The sequence below is a fragment of the Aquarana catesbeiana genome, linkage group LG07, assembly GCF_042186555.1.
Source record: "Aquarana catesbeiana isolate 2022-GZ linkage group LG07, ASM4218655v1, whole genome shotgun sequence".
NCBI classification, from domain to species: domain Eukaryota; kingdom Metazoa; phylum Chordata; class Amphibia; order Anura; family Ranidae; genus Aquarana; species Aquarana catesbeiana.
The window spans coordinates 69831506-69856881 of record NC_133330.1 but is presented as its reverse complement, the minus strand read 5'-3'; the positions used below and the strand labels follow the sequence as shown (position 1 = coordinate 69856881).

The following is a 25376-nucleotide window of genomic DNA, read 5'->3' as shown; positions in this document are numbered from 1 at the left end:
ATAAGGGTGCGTGGTCGACATCACCCGGTGACCACGCCCCCTTATGACGGCACAGTCCCAGCATGCCCAGGGACTGAGACGTTATAAGGGGGCGGGGTCACCGCCTATACAAGTCATTGTGGAGCGCTCTCACACACCATTCCAGCGGGAGAGAGCATTGTGTCAACATCGGAAGAAGACAACGCAGAAGTCCGGGCCACCGCTAGCAAAAGAGTGGCAGAAGATAGGTCCCCACCCCCATTCCTGACCGGCCGGGCTTCGTGCTCGGATAAGGGTCTGGTATGGATTTGGGGGGGACCCCCACGCCGTTTCTTCGGCATAGGGGGTTCCCCTTAAGGTCCATACCAGACCCAAGGGCCTGGTATGCTCTTGGAGGGGGAGGCCATGCCGGTTTTTTTATTTAAAATTTGGCGCGGAGTTCCCCCTCAAGATCATCTGAGCACAAGTCGCATGCCAAAGTCAGATCATGCAAGACAGCGATCCGACATTGATCCGACTTCAGCGATAGTCAATGGGCTGAAGTCACCAAGGATTTTGAGAACACTCAAGTCACCTTTTTTAAATGAATTCCTTTTCCACAATTTTTGAAGAAACCGTTTAAATACACAAATTTATGGACTACCTTATGAACACTATATGACCTTTTTCTATAACGCCTACGGACTTTGTGATTTATTGAAGCTAGCTTTATAGTTTTATGGGCATTACCATTATTGTTGATTGCAGTCATTTGTTTATTTCTTATGTAAGGAGGTATACCACTGGCTACCACTAGGGGGCTTCTCACAGCCATTTTGGTTACAGCACTATTGGCACATTTTAATATACATAGAGGTTAAGGTATTTGGGACTTTCTAAGTTATACACATTTTTTCATACAGCTACTTGCACTATTGTCTATCTTCACTGGAGGGGAAGTGTATGCTAGTATTCTGTATACACACACTATCTGTACAAAGGTGGGGTATCCCCACTGTTGGGGCAGCACGCCGGCTTCCCATCTCTCCTTTTTCCCCCCAAATATATTTGTTCATGCCCAATACAATTATATATAGGGAGCGCCATCACCCCATTATTTATCGGTAATTGAAGTAGGGTCAAAGTCGGACCAAAGTAGTACAGGGAGCATTTCTAAAGTTGGAACGACTTGTGTCGGACCAGTTAGGGCAGCTCCCATAGGGAAAACATTGAATTTCACACGTCATGCGACATGAGCTCACAATGTCGGAGCGTTTGTCGGACCAGTGTGAACCCAGCCTAAGAGTAAAAGGGGGCTGAATACAAATGCACGCCACACTTTTCATATATTTATTTGTAAAAAAAATTGGAAAACCATTTATCAATTTCCTTTCACTTCACAATTATGTGCCACTTTGTGTTGGTCCATCACATAAATTACATTTACATTTTTGGTTGCAACATGACAAAATGTAAAGTGGAAAGTTTTAAGGGGTGTGAATACTTTTTCAAAGCACTGTAATTACACATAGCATTGGACATTCAACATAATTGAGATTATGGGATTTTTATATTCACTATTGTTCTTCTGAGAGCGCACTATTATTATTACTTTTATAGTATTAACGGGCAAATAGCTAGGACCACAGACACACATAAAGTCAGCAGTAGGATGCAAGACGCATGAAGTTCCCCCTTTCTTTCTCTTTCTACTACTGAGGCTCTATGCACACTGGACACTAAAATAATGTTATAAAAATGCCAGTAGCTGTGCAGTGAGTCTTTCAACGTTTAACGTTTTTGCAATAGCGTCTTTTAGCGTTTTATTGTTTTTTCAATGGATCAAATACGCTAAAAAATGATGGTGAGCCACGTTTTTGAGCGTTTATTGACGTTTATCGGTGTTTGGCGTTTTTTTGAGGTAAAAAAACGGCACTTTGAACACGATTTTCGGGCTTTCAGAAAAAAGCCTATAAACTCCACTGCTCATTAAACCTGAAAAACGTCCATGTGTGCATGGACACATAGGCTGACAGAGTGGAGTTTATGGGCTTTTAAAAAAAAAAAAACGCCCAAACTCCAATAAACTGTAGTTTATCAGCGCCAGTGTGCATGGAGCCTGATCCATCTAGAGCACTCAGACAGCAGGATCCGACTCTACAAGTACAGTTGTGCTCATAAGTTTACATACCCTGGCAGAATTTATGATTTCTTGGCCATTTTTCAGAGAATATGAATGATAACACAAAAACATTTTTTTACTCCTGGTTAGTGTTTGGCTGAAGCCATTTATTATCAATCAACTGCGTTTACTCTTTTTAAATCATGACGACAAGAAAAGTTTGTGTTATCATTCATATTCTCTAAAAAATGGCCAAGAAATCATAAATTCTGCCAGGGTATGTAAACTTAGGAGCACAACTGTATATACGCACAACTCATTTATCTGGCAGATTAGGCTCTTTCAGACCCTAAACAATAAATCAGGAACTCTTCACTTTTAAAAGCTGAAGGGATCCAATCCCATTAAATCTTTTTATTTTTACCTTCCTTGTTCAAGCTGACCGCCAATAATGCTGGTATCTTTGTTTCTGTCTGCCATACTCCCCACTAAACTATGAGAGAAAAGAGACTTCCCCTAACAGTTGGGACTTTTTGGGTTCTGAGGAATGTACAAACAAGTTATGAATATAACGTATTTATTATCAAAAGTCATTAAAAGATGTAAATTATTACATATATACAATTACACAGAAAAAAAAAAAAAAAAAAAAACACAACAGGTATGCAGGAAAGAAATCCTCTTGGCTCGAGGGCGCAATAGGATCACCTTATCCTAGAGGAGATTACCCCATAGGAGATGGAAAGAACAGCTCAGAGGGTAGCCGTTGATGCCTTTAAAGCTCCCATAGTAAACAAGTATCACAGACCAAAATGGTTTGAATGGTGCTATCAGTGGGGAAATCCTCCATACTATATAGTTTTCAAAAGGGAAATGTCTGAACACCCGGGGTTAACCAAATAGCACTGCTAAAATGAATCCTCACTGCGCAATGCTGCCTGCACACCTAGACCCGGATCCTCACTGCGTAATGCAGCCTGCACACCTAGAGCCACTTCCGGTTCTAGGTGTGCAGGCTGCATTACACAGTGAGGATTCTTTTTAGCAGTGCTATTTGGTGAACCACCGGCGTTCAGACATTTCCCTTTTGTACACTATATAGTGTTGAGGATTTCCCCACAGAGCACCATTCAAGCCACTTTGGTCTGTGATACTTGTTGACTAAGGAAGCTTTAAAGGCACCAACGGCTACCCTCTGAGCTGAGGTTCGTTCCGTCTCCTATGGGGTCATCTCCTCTAAGATAAAGTGATCCCAGACACCCTTGAGCCAAGAGGCTTTCTTACTTTCCTGCATACCTGTTTTACTTTGACTGGATTCATCACAAATATTGTTTTTATTATTGGCTGGTTATGCACTTTGCATCTATGCCCAGGCACTACTGTACTTATCAAGACTGTTAAAACCTTCCCTGAAGAAGGAGCTCTAAGGACTCCGAAACATGTTGGTTATGGTTTTCTGTATCAATCTCCAGTACCACCATTGAGGGTCTTAATTTTTTGCCCGTGGCTTCTGATCACTAATTTTTTCTATGCAATTGTATATATGTAATATTTTACATCTTTTAATGACTTTTGATAATAAATACTTTATATTCATATCTTGTTGTTTGTACATTCCTCAGAGCCCAAAAAGTCCCAACTGTTAGGGGAGTCTCCTTTCTCTCAATCCATCAGGGATGTGGCCAAATTTCTAGCAGATTTCAAACCTCTTTTCTTCCTACCCCAAAGCCTGCACATGCACTTGCAGTCTGGAGGAAGAGGCCAGCCTCATTCAGACCCTTTACCTTGAGGCTGGACTTTCAAGGACACCCTACAGCCCCCCCCCCCCCCTCCCTCTTTGTTGAGCCATCTGTTTGTGGACAGGCAGTTTTCTCCCCAGTGTACAGGTCTTTGCATTCCTTACTGGCATATACTGTAAGTCTCCTACATACGAACGTTCAATTCACAAACTTTCAAAGATGCGAACATGTGTTAGCATGTCCAATTGTAAAAAGCTGGGTACACACACACCCCATTCTATTTTGATTCAGCCCAGTGAGCTGAACAAAAAAAACACCTAGCTGTACAACCTTTTGTCTTACTGTTTTGGAATGCTTGAAAATCAAATGGATACACAGGAACATCAATGCACCAAGACTTACAGCGGGACAAAACTTCCACTATCAAACTGAGCAGCAGGCTGTGTTCCGGGAAGACTGACTCCTGCACTCGCACAGGAGTGGTATCATTCTGTGCCAGCCAATGAAGATGGCCAAAAGACTGGCATCAGTGAGGGACAGGCTCTGATGAAGGAAAGGTAAGTTTAGCTCCGCTTTAGACCCCTTTCACACTGGGGTGCTTTGCAGGCGCTACAGCGCTAAAAATAGCGCCTGCAAAGCACCCTGAAAGAGCCGCTGCTGTCTCCCCAATGTGAAAACCCCGAGGGAACACTGCTGGCAGGACGGTAAAAAAAGTCCTGCTAGCAGCATCTTTGGAGCGGTGAAGGAGCGGTGTATACACCACTCCTGCCCATTGAAATCAATGGGGCAGCGCGGCTATACCACAGCTACAGCAGCGATTTGCAGTGGTTTTAACCCTTTCTCGGCCGCTAGCAGGGGGGGTAAAACCGCCCCGGCCCGAATTCCGCCGCTAAAAAAAGTTTTACCGCCGATGCCGCCCCCGCCCCAGTGTGCAAGAGGCCTTAAGGAAACGGGACATATTGGACAAAGTCGACAACCAGTTTGCAAAGGATAGTTTACGTCATACTGGAACCAACCTAAACAAGGGTGCGGGCCTTCAACAATGTCTGACAAATGCAGTTCGGCAGGCAGCCCATCCCCCATACAGTTAGTAAACACACCCAGGGAACACCGTTAACCCCTTGATCGCCCCAATGTTAACCCCTTCCCTGCCAGTGACATTAGTACAGTAACAGTGCATATTTTTAGCACTGATCACTGTAATAATGTCACCGGTTCCTCAAAAAGTGTAAAAAAAAAATGTCAGTTAGGTGTCTAATCTGTCTGCCGCATTATCGCAGTCCCACTAAAAATCGCTGGATTACCACCATTACTAAAAAAAAAAAAAAAAAAAAAAAAAAAAAAAAAAAAAAAATTAATAATGAAAATGCCATATATCGATCCCCCATTTTGTAGACGTGATAACTTTTGCAAACCAATCAATATACACTTTTTTTTTTTACCAAAAATATGTAGCAGAATACATATTATGCTAAACTGATGAAGAAAGAAGATGTTTTCTATTTTTTTAATGGGTATGTTTTGTAGAAGAAAATTAAAAAAAAAAATAAAAATTTTTTTTCAAAATTGTTAAGTCTTTTTTTGTTTATAGCACAAAAAATAAAAACCGCAGATCTGACAAAATACCACCAAAATAAAGCTCTATTTTTAGTAGATAAAAAGGACATCAATTTTATTTGGGTACAGCGTCGCACACCCTCGCAATTGTCAGTTAAAGTAACGCAGTACCATTTCGCAGAAAATGGCCTAAGGGTAAATCCTTCTGGTTCTTAAGTGGTTAAAGGTGGAAAAAGTTCTGAAATGATTTATCTTTGTCTCATTATTTACATCACAGAAACCTGACATTTTACTGGGGTGTGTAGACATTTTATATCAACTGTATGAACGTTGAGGTATGTTCCTACCTTGTTATAAAAAGGTCTTGTTTAGATCGGATGGTTGAAGTTAGCAGACCCAGAGTTGACATTGCTGACCTTATTGAGACCTGCTGGTTGTTTTGGAGAGAAGCTACTGCCTTGTCCAATTTCTGTATTTTTTTCTGCAGAGAGAAAAACTCTCAACTGAGTGGAGTCTAGCAGGTACCCTAGGTAGGTAATGCGCTGAGATGGAATCAAGCCGGACTTTTCCAGATTCAGCAGCCACCCCAGAACCTGTCAGGGTTTCCTTTGTCAGTTCCAGATTTCTGGTTAGCTGTTCTGGAAATACTGCGAAGAGGAGCAGGTTGTCTAGATATGCCATAATTGAGACTCCTTTGAGTCGCAGAAAGGTCATGGCAGAAGCCTCTCCAGACTGCGCCTGGCCCACTATCACCCCCGCGATGCGGAACCGGAAGTCGCGGGTCAAAGGGAAGCATCCGCCCTCCGCCGGAAATTACGTCACCCGCCACACGGCCTGCCTGCTTCCAAATGCGGCCTGCATCCATGTACAGGGAGAGCGGACCTGCCTCCCTGCTGCAACCCTGTGAATGCGATGGTGGGCCCCCGGATCTTCCTTCCACACTAAGCGAAGATGGGGTGGTGAACTGTGCGGCAGGTATGTACCTCACCGTGTCCCTGGGAGAGCCCCTGCCTACCTTACAGGGCTTCAAGTAACCACAGTCTCCCTGACTGCCAGGCCAGGTCCCAAAAACAGTGTCACCCCACTGGAGGAAACACAAACAACTGAAGTCCGGCAGGGAGAAGTGAAAATTTATTGGCTGGTGCAGTGTTTAAGGAAGGGGAGGAGCCAAGGTCTCTCATTGTGGCTAAGATGGGGAGGGAAAAAGGGGCACAAGTAGGTCACAAATATCAAAAGGACAAATCAAAATAGAATAGTCATTGTCATAATAACAGCATATAGAGTGGATACCAGTGAATTGTTTGGATGTACGCAACAAGGGAACGGCCCTGCTATGCGGGGTCTGATCTGCCTATTCAACAAGTGCAATCCACAACCTGAGGGCCAGGATGGGCCAAGCACCACATGCTACCTAGGGGGAAGATTTCTCATCAAATTAAAGCATGGAGACATTGATGGATGGGTGAGTTTGCTTTGAGTAATAAAAGTGAATTAAATTGTGTATTTTTGGTGCTCAGATGCAGCGTAGTTCTGCTTTAACTGTTAGGTTAAAGTTTTGAGGTTCATTGAGGCTGGGAGTCTGACCAGATCACCATGTTGCTGGAGAAGTTTTTGCATACTGACCTCTTACCCCAGCTGAGATCAGAGCATCTGCAATTCTGAGTGGAGTACATGCATAATACATGACACACATTGATGAAATCAATTGATAAAGTGCCAAATTCTTATGGTAAGTATTAAATACAGCTTACAGGTCAGAGACATAGGTGCACACATTATTTTCACTTGTCTTTGTTGCCCAATATTCCTATGTCAAAACAGTTACTGTAGCTCCAACACCAAAACCTAACAGGACCTGGCTTAGCTAAAAAAAAAAAAAAAAAAAATCTATCCAGTGGCGAATGCTGCAACTGTCCATTCCCTGGAAAGGGGTGTTTATTTCAGGGCAATGCACACCTAAGCAGCTTTATGACAGCCAAGTAACATACTTGTGGTGGCTTGCTTCCTGAGATTGGATGTGGACGCTCTCCAGCACTGGAAAGGAACCTACATAGAGGATCTGCCAGGTGCCTTTTAAAAAACTGGCAACTATGCCACTAGATACAGACTGATGTACAGTTTAGTAAGGGCATGGAAATACCAGCTTTAAGATGGAAGCAGTAAGACACTTATCACATCTACATACTTTACATCCAGGTCTCAAAATCATATCCTACTCTAATAGGAGACAGCATTCAGCAAGCACTTGGAGGATTAAACTGTATTTAGAAGTCTAGATTAAGTCAATCGGTCCCTTAATAAAGCTCACGGTGCCTTTGTGGACATGCCAGGCTGACACCGGGGCCAATCTTGCGTGGGCGGCTCATCAGGATTATTTTATGATCCATCTGGAACACAGCAGCTAAATAAGCAGTTCCCATTGCTGGCCTGTGGTTTAATTATTACAAGTAAATTGCAGTGTAAGAGCAGGCGCAGGATTGAACTCAGGACAAGCATGAAGTCTGCTCAAAGGCAACATTATTTGGCTTGAACTTTTGCATTAAGCGAGACAAAGATGCATATAGATACGGAGGCCTTTTCACCTGGAAAAGACATCCACTTGCTCAACAAAGCATCCAATTACTATTCTAAAGCCTCATGCACACTGGGTTTTTGAACAAAAAAAAAAAAAACCTGACAGCTCTGGTCTTAGCCGCTGTACTAACAATCTGACGTTAGTACAGGGATCTCCCCTGCTGAGCTATGGTGTTCCGACCCCCACCAGAACACTCCTGTCAACTGCTGGTTTTCCAGCATGCTCGCTGCACAGCTTGGTTGGCTTCTGTCGGACTGGCTGCCATGCACATGGGCCGAATGTTGGCCTTTTTTTTATTGAACAGATATTCAGCCTGTGTGTACTGGGTTAAAGCCTATGTGACAAAATACCAGCATTTTTCTATGCCCAGGAGGCACAAATGCAACATCTGGCCCTGCTGCGGGTAGCCTGTCAAAAACCTAACGGGGCTAAAATATGTAGCAGCTGGACGCTGTGTGTGTACTTGCATTTAAGGGCTGTATGTACATAGAGATATATGCTTGGAATGCATGTACAGTATTCTGACAGGCAACAGACATTTGGGCTGGATGCTGCATTTGCCTTATTTTCGACCAAAATATCATTGTCACACTGAACTCTCCAAATAACTAACTGCATGACATAATTTCGCTCAAATGGTTTCTCCAAAGAAATGCATGATAATTTCATTTACACTGGTGACAAAAGCAGTTCAACGGGAAAACAAACAAAAAAAAAAAAAAACACAGTCTTTACCAGTATAGTGTACCATTCACCTAACAATATTGTTCAATCTACCAATAACTATGTAGTGTAGGAGCATATCTGTCTGGAAACAGACTAAATACATTTGTTTAGGCAGGTTCACATTACATAGAGTTGGTAAACATGAGTAAATTGCAGCATTGTAGAGTATTGCAGTGGGTATTGGGTCTTACCTTAAGCTAGGATCCCATGCAGAAATGTAATTATTAAAAACAGTGCTAATGCACTTCAGTATGTTTCCAAATAGGTCTTAATAGTTACAGTAAGGCACACCCACCTTTTCGTATTCATTTTTAGCCTTGCTCAACATCTCCAGGATATCGATGGATTGGGATCTGCAACCATTAATTGGACTTTTTCGATGTTTTGCCATTTCAGTCTCCTGCTGTACCACTCTGGAAATACAAAGCACAGATTATTACTAACATGGTTTTGCCAATGAATTCCTGCTATACACACACTTATTTAAAAAATCATCAATACAGTGTCAAATTTTAACAGAGAATATTGTATTTTAGACATATTTATTCAAACGTAATTAATCACATTTTAACATAATTGCTGCAATAGGTTTTCTTATTGTACCATCTGACATATGTACACATCTTGACATGCAGGTTGTCCTTCGGATGGCGAACTATAAATTCAGACTAAAACTATTCCAGCCGCTGCTCTCTTCTCTACCCTAAGGCTACTTTCACACTGGGACAGACGTCTGCGGTAAAGCGGCGCTATTTTTAGCGGCACTTTACCATAGATTTAGCGGCGCTATTCGGTCGCTAGCGGGGCGGTTTTAACTGAGAAAGTGTTAAAACCGTCTGCAAAGCTCCGCTGCAGTGGCGCTATGCCTGCGGTTTGGTGGCGCTGCCCCATTGTTTTCAATGGGCAGGGGCACTTTAGGAGCGGTGTATACTGCGCTCCTATAGCGCTGCAAAGATGCGGCTTGCAGAACTTTTTTTTTTACTGTCCTGCAAGTGCACCTCTCCAGTGTGAAAGCCCTCAGGCTTTCACACTGGAGAGACAGGAGAGGCTCTTTACAGGCGCTATTTTTAACGCTGTAGCACCTGTAAAGCGCCTCAGTGTGAAAATTGGCAGTTACTTACCGATAACTGTTTTTCTAGGATATCTTCCAGGACGGCATAACCTGAGAGATGACTGGTCCACCTGACAGGAAACACAATCAACATACAGGGTTAAAAAGGCCCCTCCCTTCCCCCTGCACCTCAGTTCTCCCAAAGTAATAGGTTATCCGGGTGACAGAGAGAAACTCTTCCCGTAGTACTTATATTAAAACATGGGCGGGAAGTAGGCCTGTTGTCCTGGAAGATATCCTAGAAAAACAGTTATCGGTAAGTAACTGCCAATTTTCTCTAGTAATCTTCCAGGACGGCATAACCTGAGAGGATGGACAAGGAGTTCAAGGCCTACCTCAGGGCGGGACCACCGCTTGTAGCACCTGTCTTCCAAATGTCAGATGCTGGGGCAACAGCAGTTCCACTCTATAGTGTTTCAAAAAGGTATCCTGCTTCGCCCAAGTGGCTGTGCGACAGACCTGTTTTATCGAGGCTCCAGCTCTCTCTGCCCAAGAGGCCGCCAAGGATCTTGTTGAGTGGGCCTTAAGGTTCCCTGGTACTGGGGAACCGGTCTGTTCATAGGCCAATGTTATTGTCTGCCTAATCCACCAAGCAACACAAGAGATTTAGATGCCTGCCCTCCCTTTCTAGGGCCGCTAAATAAAACTAAAAGATGATTTGACTTTCTGTAGTCCTTTACTCTATATAGATATGTCAATGAACATTTCCTGACATCTAATAAATTAAATTTCCTCTCCTCCTCATTTTTTGGATTATCACAGAAGGAGGGTAAAATGATCTCCTGAGATCTATTAAACTTAGATGCGACCTTGGGAAGATATAGTGGGTCCTGTCTAAGAACCCCTCTATCCTCCAGAAACAACAGAAAAGGCTCCTTAACTGACAGGGCCTGTAGGTCGCTCACCCTTCTGGCCGTGGTTATGGCCAACAGAAACGCTAACTTAAGAGTCAAAAACTTAACTGAAATCTCTTGCGATGGTTCGAAGGGTGCTTTCGTCAGCGCCTTCAAAATCAGAGATAAATTTCATGAAGGGAATACATTCACCCTGACAGGGGTTAACCTCTCCATTGCCAGAAGAAATCTCTTAATCAGAGGTGCTAGTGCGAGCCTCTGATTCAAAAATACAGATAACGCTGCTATCTGTACTCTCAAGGTGTTCAGGGAAATCCCCTGATTCACCCCTACTTGTAAAAATTCCAGTACCACTGGTACTGAAGGGTAAGACACCTCCTTATCATGGCACCACTGTGAGAAGCAATTCCAAACCTTGGAGTAGATCCTCCTGGTGACCAGCTTCCTGCTGCCCAAGAGGGTCTCAATTACCCTATCAGAGCAACCCTTGCCCCTAAGGATCTCCTCCTCAAGAACCATGCCGTCAGTTTGAGGAATCCCGGGTCGGGGTGGAGGAATGGCCCCTGTAGGAGAAGATCTCGTCTGGTTGGAAGACGGAGCGGAGGAGAAAATTACCACTTTTTCAGAGTGGCAAACCAGGTCCTTTTTGGCCACTTTGGGGCTATAAGGATCAGTCTAGTGGGGGAAAGGCGTATGCTAGATGGAAGTCCCAGTCCTGAGACAGAGCGTCCACTCCCTGGGATCCCCCGTCTGTTGAGAGAGAAAAAAACGATCCACTTTTTTGTTCCCTCTGTGGGCAAAAGGATCTATATCCGGAATCCCAAACTTCTGACTTATCTGGAGAAAGACCTCCTGATTTAACTCCCATTCCCCTTGGAGGATGGGTTGCCGGCTTAAGAAGTCTGCCACCACATTGGCGGTTCCCTCTTATGTGAACCGCCGATATGGACTGAAGATTCTCTTCGGCCCAGTTTAAGATGTTCAGGACTAGACTCAGCAGCTTCCTGGATCTGGGGCCCCCCCCTGACGATTCAGGTAAGAGACCGTTGTCACATTGTCGGACAGGACTTGGATCTCTAAGCCCTGAATCCTGTCTCCAAAGGCTACTAACGCCTGGCCCTCCGCCAGGATTTCTCTGTGGTTGGAGGATGCCCCTGCCTGAGAAGGAGTCCAGGCCCCCTGTGCCTGGATGTCCCCCAGGTGAGCGCCCCAACCCCAGGCGATTGCATCGGTAGTGATTCTTGTGGGATTCCACTGGTCCCAGGGTAGACCCAACCTGAGCTTGTCCTGATCCAGCCACCAATCTAGAGAGGTCCTTACTCTTGTTGGGATAGACACCCTTGCATCCAATGACTCTCTCCTTTAGTCCCAGGAGGACTAAAGGAAGAACTGCAGCTCCCTGGAGTGGAGCTGAGCCCAAGGAACCGCTGGAATACACAAGGTCATTAGACCTAGAACCCTCATGATGATATGCCTGCGAGAGCACTCCCTGGCTTCTTTTAAAGAGGATACTGCTGTAACCACCTTTAATCGTTTTTCCTCTGGAAGAAACAGTTTCTGAGCCTCTGTGTCCACCAGATATCCCAGGAATACTTTTATTTGGGACGGTGCCAGAGAAGATTTCTCTCTGTTTACTATCTAGCCCAAGGACTCCAGAGTGAAAATCACTCTGCCTACATCTACTTCCACCTGCTCTAAGGATTGCCCGTATACCAAAAGGTCGTCTAGGTAGGGTATAAGGGACACCCCCCTGTAGGTGTAGGTAAGGTGTAGGTAAGCTAGAACTTCCGCCAGGACCTTTGTGAAGATCCTTGGGCTTGCAGCTGATCCAAAGGGAAGAGCTCGGAATTGCCAATGTTGAATCCCTTTGCTCGTAAGGACTGCGAATCTCAGCAGGGACTGCTGTTCGGGATATGAAGGTAAGCATCCCTCAGATCTATCGGGGCTAAGAAAGCACCCCTTAATAGATGCCTGCGCACCGTGTATATACTCTCCATCCGGAAGCTCTTTTGTCGCAAAAACCTGTTCAACTTTCTGAGATTTAATATCAGGCGAAATTTCCCTGACGGTTTTTGAACGACAAATACATGGGAGTAAAACCCTTGGTAAAGCTCTTCCGGTGGAACGGGGATGATCACCTCCTGGAACGCCAATCCCTGCAAGCTGTCCAACAGCCCTGCAGCTTTTGAAGTTTCCTTGGGGAGACGGGTCAGAAAAAAGTTTTGAGGGGGAGGGGAGAGAAGTTCCAATCTGCAAGATATAGGGGCTTTCGGAGATCCTCTTCCACTGAGGGACAAAGTGGGACAATCTCCCCCCCTACCCTGATGCTGGCGTCACTTAGACTGAGAGAGCAGACTACCTTTTTGTGCGCTCTTTCCCTTTCCCCACCTTCTATTCGCATCCTTTTTTTCCTTTGAATTGACCCTGGTTAGAGGGGGCACGAAAAAAACTTCCTGCCTCTTTCTCCTTTAGCTTTAACCGGGAACTTTTTTCCCTTTTCTGCTGACCTTGACAGCACCTGATCCAGGCCAGGTCCAAAGAGTTGTGAACCTTCAAAAGGGCAAACCACATAGCCTTGATCTAGACATATGGTCCCCTTCCCATGATTTGACCCAGACTGCCCTTCTTGCGGAGTTAAGGAGGGCCGCAGATTTGGCTGTGTTCCTGACAGACTCCACTGTCGCATCTGCCAAATATGCCACAGCCTTACCTATTATTTCTAACAAGTCTGTGATTTCCTTAGAATCACTCCCTCTAGAAACATGGTTGGAAAGTCTGCCTAACCATGCATGCTGACACCAAGCCATGGCAGCCGCATTGGAATCCCATGCTCTGCGCAAAAGCGCCTCCGCCCTTCTGTCCATTTGGTCTTTTCGGTTCCCTGAATCCTCAAAAGACAAGTCACATTTTTTAGAAACCTGCGACAGGGCTGCGTCTAACTTAGGGGTTTTAAAAAATTTCTGCTCTTCTTCCTCCCTAAAAGGAAACATTTTCTTCCAAGTTTTGAGTCTAAAAACCTTCCTTTCTGGGTCTTTCCACTCTCTCAAAATCATCTCCTTTAGGGCCTGATGAACTGGGAACACCCTGGACTGAGGCTTTCCCAAACCCCTGTACATCTTGTCCCGGGCCGACGCCTGAACTGGAGGTTCTGGGATATCCTCAGAGACATAGATCGCCCTAAGTAACTGCCCCATGTCCTCCAAGGGAAAGAGGTGGCTACTAGCTCTAGGACTGTCACTGTCCTGGCTGTCAGCGTCTGTGTCTTCACCTTCCTCTAATGAGTCCTCCTCTGACTCCTCTGGGTCCTCAAACTCCTCAACTCCCGAAGTGACAGAGGAAAGGGGTCTTTGCGAGGTTTTCTGATCCCTGTCTGAACAACCTTCCTGAGAGGAAGTGCCTTCTCTAGAGGACAGGATTTCTCTATCATCCGCCTTAGGTGCTATAGCTGTCTTAATAGACTGGAGGGTAGAAAGCATCTCCGATTGTACCGCAAGGAAGTCCCTCAACCTGTGAGGTTTACTTACTAGACAGTCTCTGTATGCACCTATAGCAAAAAGGTTTCACATGGTCCTGTGGGAGCTTATCATTACAGTTCCCACATCTTTTTGACCTGGGAGGAGGGGGATTTTTGCCCTTCACCTTGTGAGCCCCCTAAGCAGAGCCGGCAGGATCTAGGGAGACAAAAAAGACAAAGTCCAAACTTTAGCCAGTTCCCTAAGACTTTCTGTGTGTGTCTCTCCCCCCCCCAATGGTGTAGGTAAGACCCCTCTTACTTCACCACATTCAAAACGGAAGAGGACTCACCACCACTGGCCTCTTCCTGGGCTAAGGGTGCAGCCGTTACCTCCTCTCCATCCATATCTGCTGCTTTGCTAAGTTTTTCGACCCCGAGAGAGGAGTATCATGAGGCCTCCTGCTTTTCCCTGGAGTGCTGAGTGTCTATCTCCTATACACCGGTGATCTGCGCCATTTTGTTGGACAGCCGCTGTCTGAGGGGGGATTTTGGCCTCTAGTGTCCGAATCCGCCATTTTGGCATAGACCGGAAGTCACAGCGCCCGGAACCGGAAACGCCGCCATCTTATTCCACCCGGCCGGAATGCTTGCTCCATACACAGGAGCTTCAGCATTCCCTATGAAAGTCCAGGACCTCCACCAGCCCTACAAGGCACCTAGGTACCGACCTGGCTGGCATCCTCTACCCCCTCTGAGGCCTGGACACCAGCCTGAGCCCCAGTTCCTTCATCAACTCCGTACCTGACTGGGTGGAAGGTAAAAGCATGAGGTATGTTGTGCTCACAGGAGTTCTGGGATACCCCGCTGTACCCGGGAGGCTCCTTGCCGTGGAAGACTCTCTCCCCCGGCCATTGGGTGACCCCCAGAGAAGGACAGGTTCCTGGCTGGACCTGCCACCCTCCCCGGTTTTGGCGTCCAGCCCTCGGGGGGGGGTTAACCATCCGCTACCAGCTTCAGGTCTGAGAAAAAAACAACAAACGTTTCGCAGCCGGGAAACACAATCAAGAACTGAGGTGCAGGGGGAAGGGAGGGGCCTTTTAACCTTGTCTGTTGATTGTGTTTCCTGTCAGGTGGACCAGTCATCTCTCAGGTTATGCCGTCCTGGAAGATGACTAGAGAAAGTAGCTTTAAGCCTGCTGTTTGGAAGGTCATGTGACCGGACAAGAGCATCTGAGAGTAGGAAAATATAAGCATCTTCCTTCTACAGGGTAGTTAGAATAGGAGTCAGAAGGTGGGTGGGAGACGTCTTAAGCATAGTTAGATCTAACCTGCAATTCTACTTTAAGTTTGAAACTGAATTTGCTGCAATCACAATCTCAGGATGAGCTGCTGTCAACATTCCTGAAATAAGAGTTTGTTACTTCATATGAAAGAAAACCCTACAAAGGGTATATTATTAAACAGTATATACAGCGAAGGAAAAAAGTATTTGATCCCCTGCTGATTTTGTATGTTTGCCCACTGACAAAGAAACAGTCTACAATTTTAATGCTAGGTTTATTTTAACAGTGAGACAGAATAAACAAAAATATCCAGAAAAACACATTTCGAAAAAGTTAGAAATGTATTTGCATTTTAATGAGTAAAATAAGTATTTGATCCCCTATCAAATCAGCAAGGATTTCTGGCTCCCAGGTGTCTTCTATACAAGTAACGAGCTGAGATTAGGAGCACTCTCTTTAATGGCCCGTATACACGATCCGAATATCGTACGAAAAATGATTAAAAAAAAAAATACAATACAAATACATTACAACACATGACATCACTTCTGATTTTTTTGTCTGTCGTACGAGAATTTGTGACTTTATTTAGCTATTCAATTTCTACTTGCGACTATTAAGCAAGAGCGGTCGTACGATATTTGAATCGTGTGTACACGGCATAAGGGAGTGCTCCTAATCTCAGCTTGTTACCTGTATAAAAACACACCTGTCCACAGAAGCAATCAGATTCCAATCTCTAAAATGAATAGGCAGTGCTTCCAAAGTGCCTGAAAAGCACTTCGGAAGTGAAGCAACACTGGCGCTTTTAACCCTTTCTTCGGCCGCTAGCAGGAGTTAAAAGCGACACTTTAGCTCTAACGCTCATCGGCCCCAGTATGAAAGTAGCCTTACAGCAATCCATCACCCAAGTTTGATGATATACGTTAAAATCTTATGTATTTGTAATGTTGACATGCAACAATTTTGTCTTTTTAATACAAAAATCGTGTTTTAATATTTGTGTATTAAAATTTTGATATTTTATTACAACTTATGTGGTTCCTGTTTACAGTCCTCCATTCATTAGTTTTTTGTACATTTTTCCAAGGAATCTCTGCCACAGACCAAAACCAGAATACTGGCATCTCTGCACAATACGCTTGGCATTGACCTCAGCACATGTACATGCAGTATAGAATGGACTCTAGTGCCACCCCTTCCTCTCCTAGTCTGAGTGCTGCTATGCCAGAGATAGAAAGAGGCCGATATCTAGATTTAGGTACTTACAGCTTACTACCTGTAAAGTCCACCGTCAGGTCACCTGGGGACTTTGCACCTTTTCTGGCATTGTCCCAGGGTCAAGACATATTGGCAAAAGGTTCTGGCTCCGATTGATCTGGTTACCTCTATTTCAATCCAGCCCTCCTTGGAAATTTGTCTACTGGGAATGGTTGAAACTATTGTGCTGACTATTGCTAAAAGAACATTGATTGGGCTACTCATTTTCTATGCCAGGAAAAATATAGCTATGCAGTGGAAGAAACCCTCCTCCCCATCTCAGTCTCAATGGAAACGTCTAGTAAATGATAGTCTTCCTCTATACAAAGATAGATACATGAACAGGGGGTGTCCCACGAAATACGACAAGGTATGATGGACATGGTTAGTTGAAGCCTCAACAGCTTGATCAACACAATGTTATTATCCCTCCGTATAGATCTGTTGTTTCGGTTGATTCTAAACACCCTTCCTAGTTGTCGTCTTTACCATCGTGACTGTCGCAGGATAATTTTGGGTTCTAGAAATGATCGGCACCACCTAAATTTAGGGGCCGTTCTCAGTCCCCTTCCCCACATCATATAAAGAGTTTTAGATGACTGTAAGATGAACCCTCAAGCAGTTGTTCTGCTGATTTTGTCTGTGTTTAGAATACTAAATTTGTTTTTGTTTTTGGGTGTATGTTTTATGTATAAACCTGCAATAAACAGATTTTTTTTAAAAAGTCCACCATCGGCTGAGGTCACTCAGCAGTTCCAGGCTCTGGAGCAATCCCGACTTCAATGTCAGGATCCACCCAGCTGCCTGAACCGGCAGCTGGTTCAGCCTCTCAGTGAGCCTCAGAGCCTGAGCCAACTGTTCCAGTAAGCACTGGAGGGGAAAAGCAGAGAGTCGGGGTAGTATGAATTTTTTTTTATTTTAAATTCCCACACTTCTTTTAAACAATGTGTTTTATATCTGATTAGAGGTCAGCTTCATCTCCTACACATAAAAAAAATATAAAAATAACCTTATCCAATACTATCCCCAGCTGATCACTTTAACGGATATCCTGCTTCCCCACCTAAACCCTTTCATGCCACAAAGTGGCCATGACAATAATTGACTGAAAACTCATTCATTTCCCTCCTGTAATCCTAAAAACCCTGTTAAATCAACAAAACAAGCTTTACATCTTCATAGTGGCAGCTAAGCTGGTCTGTCATATTTAAAGTCAGGTACGGTACCGCTGAAGGCAACGCCAAAGGATTCCATCCAAACGATTCTCGAACATGTCACTCATACAAGTCACTATTTGTGCAGGTCCCAAATTTGCTCACCAAAGTTGTAGAATGAAAACACTTAGAATGAAAACTTAATTTGCATTAATGTGGCAAGAATTTGCTTCCAAAATCATAGCTATATAAGTTATATAAAATATGGTGTCAAGATTAGCAGATCCATAAACTAAATGACATTTACCTCCCTATAGCACCATTGACAAGGAGTTCTAACACAACGCAAGATGGAAGGGAGAGGGGTTGACAGCACTGCCCCTGACAAGCAACGCAAGTGGGGAGTTCACAGCACTGTCACTGACCACCAGTGAAAGCAGGAGGGGGGTTAAAACACTGAAAAGGACACCAACACAGGGGGGTTATTATTACAACTACTGACTTCAATGTTAGTAGCCATTATACTAGCCTCTAACAGTAGTAAGGCTCGGAGTCAGCGTTGCGCCTACAGACACCAAGGCTCGGAGTCAGCGTTGCGCCTACAGACACCAAGGCTCGGAGTCAGCGTTGCGCCTACAGACACCAAGGCTCGGAGTCAGCGTTGCGCCTACAGACACCAAGGCTCGGAGTCAGCGTTGCGCCTACAGACACCAAGGCTCGGAGTCAGCGTTGCGCCTACAGACACCAAGGCTCGGAGTCAGCGTTGCGCCTACAGACACCAAGGCTCGGAGTCAGCGTTGCGCCTACAGACACCAAGGCTCGGAGTCAGCGTTGCGCCTACAGACACCAAGGCTCGGAGTCAGCGTTGCGCCTACAGACACCAAGGCTCGGAGTCAGCGTTGCGCCTACAGACACCAAGGCTCGGAGTCAGCGTTGCGCCTACAGACACCAAGGCTCGGAGTCAGCGTTGCGCCTACAGACACCAAGGCTCGGAGTCAGCGTTGCGCCTACAGACACCAAGGCTGGGATTATTCTTGCGCCTACAGACACCAAGGCTGGGATTATTCTTGCGCCTACAGACACCAAGGCTGGGATTATTCTTGCGCCTACAGACACCAAGGCTGGGGTTATGATTGCACCTACAGACACCAAGGCTGGGGTTATGATTGCACCTACAGACACCAAGGCTGGGGTTATGATTGCACCTACAGACACCAAGGCTGGGGTTATGATTGCACCTACAGACACCAAGGCTGGGGTTATGATTGCACCTACAGACACCAAGGCTGGGGTTATGATTGCACCTACAGACACCAAGGCTGGGGTTATGATTGCACCTACAGACACCAAGGCTGGGGTTATGATTGCACCTACAGACACCAAGGCTGGGGTTATGATTGCACCTACAGACACCAAGGCTGGGGTTATGATTGCACCTACAGACACCAAGGCTGGGGTTATGATTGCACCTACAGACACCAAGGCTGGGGTTATGATTGCACCTACAGACACCAAGGCTGGGGTTACTACAGCAGTCAGAGAGCGAAAATGCCTGATATTATTGCAGTCAGGGAGCAAAAATGCTGGGGGGGGGGGGGTTACTTTTGTGGCCACTGACACTAATGCAGGTGGTTATTTTTGCGGCCACTGACACCAATGCTGGGGGTTATCACTGCGGTCACTGACACTAATGCTGTGGTTTATTACTACGGTCACTGACACTAATGCTGTAGTTTATCATTGCAGCCACTGACACAAATGCTGGGAGTTAATACTACGACAGGACTTGTTTTAAATGCAGCAGGACTGAATTATTTGGAGCATTAATCGTTCATCCATTTTGAATGGGCCTGCTTAACTTGACACAATACACCTCACAAATTAAAACACACTGCTATTGTGTAACCTTTTGGGAACGTCAGGCCGCACTTGAGGCCCTTAAAATTTTTGCATTGATCACCACTGCTCTAAGGTCTCTTCAGGTAACTTCTACCTTTCCATGAAAATTACCAAAACATTTGTGTCTATTCATAAAAGGTGTTGCAATATTTTTTGTTATTAACACCAACATGATAATAAATTGGTAGGATAGAAAATATGTAATACAGTGACTGCACCTGTCAAGCTATATGAATAATGAGAAACCAATAAATCTGTCTCACAAGAGATCTGGATGCTCAGATTTCAGATCTGATTATTCAGAAAATAAGCTGATTTGGGTAATATAAACCCAAACTTCTATGGTAAATCTCTAAATGCAAGAATTTCTCTCCTCACATTTAAAACTTTTATAAACATTATAATGAAGAGCTTAATAATGTTTATCATTTTAAATATTAAAACTGTGGATAAGTATTGAGACATTTTTATTTAATAATGTGCACCATTTAGAAGTTTTGTCCATCTATTGGATGAATAACAAATCAAAACCATTTCAATTCCACTGGCAGCCTCCACATCCTGGGCAGCTGGCAGCTTCCGTAAGGGATTCTGTTCTGTGAATCTTTCCAAATAAAATACAATGTACCTTCATAGGCAAGTTGTCACACACACACACAATTCTTAAAACAAACAATTGCAAGGTACAGGTCTATACAGAAATAAATGGGGTACCAGCCCAAAAGCTGTAAACCCTTATTTTAAGTTTTTTTTTTTTTTAATTCTACTGCTTATGCCAATTTTTTTGTCAGGTCATAAGGGGTATAGTTATGCATTCTACATTGACCATAAAGTAGTACAGGGGGTCCCCTAGTTACAAACATCCGACTTACAAATGGAGGGAGACAACAGGAAGTGAGAGGAAATCTACCCCTAGGAAGGGAAATTCACTCCTGTAAGAGCTATTATGGGGAAAAGATACCTCCACTGATGCTTTATCAAGGCTTGTTTCCACAACAACCCAAAATTTTCAAAATCCAATTGTCAATGGGACAGAAAGTGAGGTGTTCTTCTGAACAGGGACACAGACAGCAAAACAAATGTTACAGCGGTGTTAACCCTTCCCTATGCTATCCAAAAAGCTTAAAAATAGTTTTTTTTGGCTGGAGCTACACTTAAAAAATTTACCTGTCCCGACTTACAGATTCACCTTAAGAACAAATCTACAGTCCCCAACTTGTTTGTAACCCGGGGACCCCCTGTACTAAAATCGTAAGATTCTTTTGTTTACCTTAATGCAATCTATGCATTAAGGTAAAAAAACCTTCTGCATGCAGCTCCCGCCCCCCCAGCCACCCCTCATACTTACCTGAGCCGGATCTCAATCCAGCACTGTGCACAAGAGCAGCGATTCTCTCCTCTCCCCCACTTCTCACAGGGCAGACTGATAGCAGCGGAAGCACTTGGCTCATGCTGCTGTCAATTAAATCCTTTGACGAGAAAGCGGGGTGGCAGGGCCAAGCCTCACTCTCTGTGTCTATAGACAAGTACGGTAACTATGCACAAATATCCCCCTAAGCAAACAGCTTGCTAGAGGGGTACACAGAAGGCAGGGGCAGCCAGGAACACCAGCAGGGGGACTCCAGAGTATCGGGGCTGCTCTGTGCAAAACCATTTCACAGAACAAATATATCATGTTTGTTATTTAAAAAAAAAAATCATCCTATAAAGTTAATATGTGGATCATAGTATATCCTCTTTTTTTTTTTTTTTTTTTAACCCTTTCTCGAGTCTATTTTCAATCAGGTTCTGCTCACATTTCGTGTAGCCGGAACTCTTTTTTACCGCGATTCCACATGTTACGCATAGAGCAGTGGTGGTGTCTTTAAAACATATTTTTTAGTGCAGGTGACAGCAGAGCACATTGCAGAGGCTATGCACAAAATTCTGCACAAAAGGTGGCAATGCAGTGCAATCAGACAATGTAGGAGCAGCGTTGTCACCATTCAACAGGAAGCATGCCTGCTAACACAATCACCGGGCAAAATTTCAGCCAGAAGAGAATAGCCCTGGTATGTGCAGGTAACTGCATTTGATGCATATATTTGGTTTATCCACTTTTAAAACCTGGCAGATTTTTAGTGAATGATCTACCAAAACAACCCAATTTTTTCCATCGTATGTACCCAGTTTTTTCATGCCCCCCCCCTTCCTCCCTGCCTGCATATTTTTTATACCCCAACATGCATTATTACACAACAGTAAAAACGCTAGTGTGCATGGAGCCTAATGCCCCGTACACACGATTGGACTTTCCGACAACAAAACCGTTGAATTTTGTTCGAAGGTTGTTGGCTCCAAATTGTCTTGCATACACACGGTCACACAAATGTCGGCCAACAATTATGAACATGGGAACGTGGTGACGTACAAGACGTATGACGAGCCGAGAAAAAAGGAAGTTCAATAGCCAGTGCGGCTCCTTCTGCTTGATTCCGAGCATGCGTGAACTTTTGTACACACGATCGGAAATTCCGACAACGAAAAGTTTTGTTGGCGAAAAATTTGAGAACCTGCTAACAAAGTTTTGTTGGCGGAAAGTCCGACAACAAAATGTTCGATGGAGCATACACACGGTCGGACTTTCAGCCAACAAGCTCACATCCAACATTTGTTGTCGAAAAATCCGATCACGTGTACGGGGCATAAGGCTTCATGTACACTACAGCTCCTAAAAACTTGAATTTAGGGGCTTTTGAAGTTTTTTTGCCAACGCTCCTAAACTCAACTCCATAAAAGCCTGTGTCAGTGTACACATAGGCTTTTAAGATTGTTTAGGAACTGCTGTGGTTAGGGGAGCTTCAATGTCCCGTAACCTCCTTCTCCTGAACGCAGAAGAATTGCGTTCAGGACAGGAATGTTTTGAATGCCGTCTGCAAAACGTGGCAAATATCGCTGAAAAATCGTGGCACGATTTTGCGTTTTCCTGTGGCTGGTGATCATAATAGGCTATGTGTTCATGAAGCCTTAAACTCTTATAAACATAATGTAGAGCTTTTATTACTTTAAATATTAGAACTGTGGATAAGTATTGAGACATTTTTATTTAGTAACGTGTATATTTTTATACCCCAAAATGCGTTAACACACAACAGCAAAAACTGAAGGTGACCTGACAGATGGGATACTTCCAAGATTTAGAACTCATAGGGCGTTCATCAGCGTCATAAACTACTTTAAATTACATTGCCTGTGTGAGATACACTGATCAGAACAAGTTTTCAGTACAAAAAAAGCCCAAAGAGTGACGATAAGTTTAGCCGAGAAACAGATTTTACTCTACTTCACCATGTGTTCATTCTAAATGATAGAGCGCTAGGTAGATATAATTCATGAATTCCATTATTTCTCACTGCCACTTCTGCAAAGAGAGGGATAAAAGTTAATTGGACAGAACTGCAGGAGAGATGGAAATCTGTTGCCAGTCATCTATCATACAGAAGTAAGAAGGGCCTTTAAAGACGATGCACACGCCGCACAGCAAAGATTACCCTTCCAGATGATCAGAGCATCACAGAATGAGCAACACAATTAAAAGAACTAATTGAACTTCCTTACTGGGAGCATGAGCATCTGGTAATGTGTTTAGTAACTGCTGCACTTATGCAGTCACTAACGAACAGAAATTGGTTTATTCTTGCTGATCTTTCCATTGAAAAAGTCCCAAGTTCACTCTGTTAAAGCTCAACTCCAGGGAAACTGCAAAATGTGCAGCTAAAATACATATGTGTCAACTGCTATTCTTATCCAAGGATTTATATTCCTTCCCATTCAGTCCTGAGATTTACATCTCACACTGCTAAAGAGCAAAGCAATGCAGTCTTATCACCTATCTACCTCATACTGAGATTAGACAGTGAAGTAGAAGCAACAGGCTGATGAGCTCATCCCACAGCTCACGTTGCTCTTTCCTCCTGTCAGCATGTTCCCTGTTAGTATATATTGCAAGCAGCACATCCAAGTGGCATTTGATGCATCTCCTCTCCTTCCAAATCTGAGCTCAGGGAATTACAGTTGGCTGTTTTTTTTCACAATCATACTTGCCTAGGTGGATGCAGCATCAGTCTGATCCTGCATATGTCCCCCCCCCCCAGCTTTAACACTGAGAATCGAGCGATCTAACACCGCCAATTGCTCAGGGAGCTCTTAGAACTGAGTGGAGAGCTGGTGACTGTCAGTCACCAGCTCTCTGCTCTGCCTCCCCACTCACTGGAGCACTGGGCTGTGGAGGGGGCAAGAGCAGCCAGCTCAGGCTCTCATTGGCTCGCTGAGAGGCTGAGCTGGGTGCCAGTCCAGGCATGTGGGCAGATCCCAACTTCATTGTCGCAATCTTGCCCGAGCCTGGACCGGCTCTGATGTCAGCTGACAGCAGGCTTGAGCCGGCTGTCTGCTGAAAACAGGTCACGAGAGTGCAAAACGAACTGCACTCCTGTGATTTACAGCCAAACGAGCTTTGGCGGTACTTCTCCTTTAAGCCGGCCATACACTGTTCGAATCTTGACCGGTTAAGCAGAAACTGCCCAAGATTAGAACCAAGTATGGACAGGTTGAATGTACCCAAGTTAATTAATCAATTAACTTGGGTACAACCAGCCTGCTGGATTTTACATTGCAATTATTGCAATCACCATCCCTGCTGGAGGAACACAATGGTTCGACGGGAGGGATTTCCCTGTCAACACTGGTTGACCCGTAGTTGCAGGAAAGAAATTCGCTTCGTCTATGGCCAGCCTTACACTAGCTGCACTTAAAAATATATTTAATGAACACTCAAATGAAACTTGTGTTTTTTTACTATCTGCTGGCAGAACAGCATTAGTACACCTAAAACGAATATTTCAGACTTGGGTGTCAACAGGCTGAATCACTCTCTGGCTCCAAATGCCTCTCAGACTTAGGAGTTGTATGACTAGAATGCAGTTATTTCAGGACAACGAAAACACTTTGCATGTGCTAACCAGAGAGAGCAGAAACAACTGGACATGCCTTTTAAGGAAGAAACAGGGACATTCTTATCTTGAGGCAAAGAAAGAATAAACTACACTATAGACCATATCTTCCCAGAAGGAGCAGAAAGGAAATGGTCTCATATCACCTACTTTACTTTCAGCATACTTTTGCCTCCATTCCTTCATCTCCCATCAACCACCATTCTGCCAATAACACAACATTCACACAGGGCATACTACAGCATAACCCCATGGAGGGCTGCGTTTACCCTTATGGGGGTGCACACGTTTCATGCATCCCCGTTCTGCATTCCCACTGATATCTGCACAAAACACCTGTACATTCCCATGCAGGTAAACATGGCCCTCACACGGGTGTATGCCCCCATGTGAACAAGGCCTAAAGAGAAAGCTATTTAGCAGAAGTATGAATCCGGTCATTGCTGAACTCTCTGCAAATGCCAAATGCCTGGCTGACAAGTTCAATCAGCGGCTTCAGTCAGCGACCCAGGTAAAGTATGCAGATTGGGACTTGCTTCCCTGCTTTGTAGGCTTGTTTTGGGTCAGTGACTCAAAAGCAACATGTCTGTAGACAACCAGGTAACTAGCAGATGTCAGCAAAGGCAGCCTCTGTACTTTTCTAACAACGTATTTCCTGTGAGTCTGTGCTTTGCCCATCCCAAACACCGCAAGCTC

The 25376-nt window shown here is 44.5% G+C and overlaps 1 protein-coding gene across 1 annotated transcript in view; it reads right to left on the bottom strand.

Moving 5' to 3' along the window:
- The window catches only part of DCP1A (decapping mRNA 1A), a 147768-nt gene that overhangs the window by 29957 nt on the left and 92435 nt on the right, over positions 1-25376 (bottom strand). The window contains exon 5 of the mRNA XM_073592308.1: positions 8973-9090. Coding sequence (XP_073448409.1) covers positions 8973-9090 — 118 coding nt within the window. The remainder of the gene's footprint in view (positions 1-8972; positions 9091-25376) is intronic.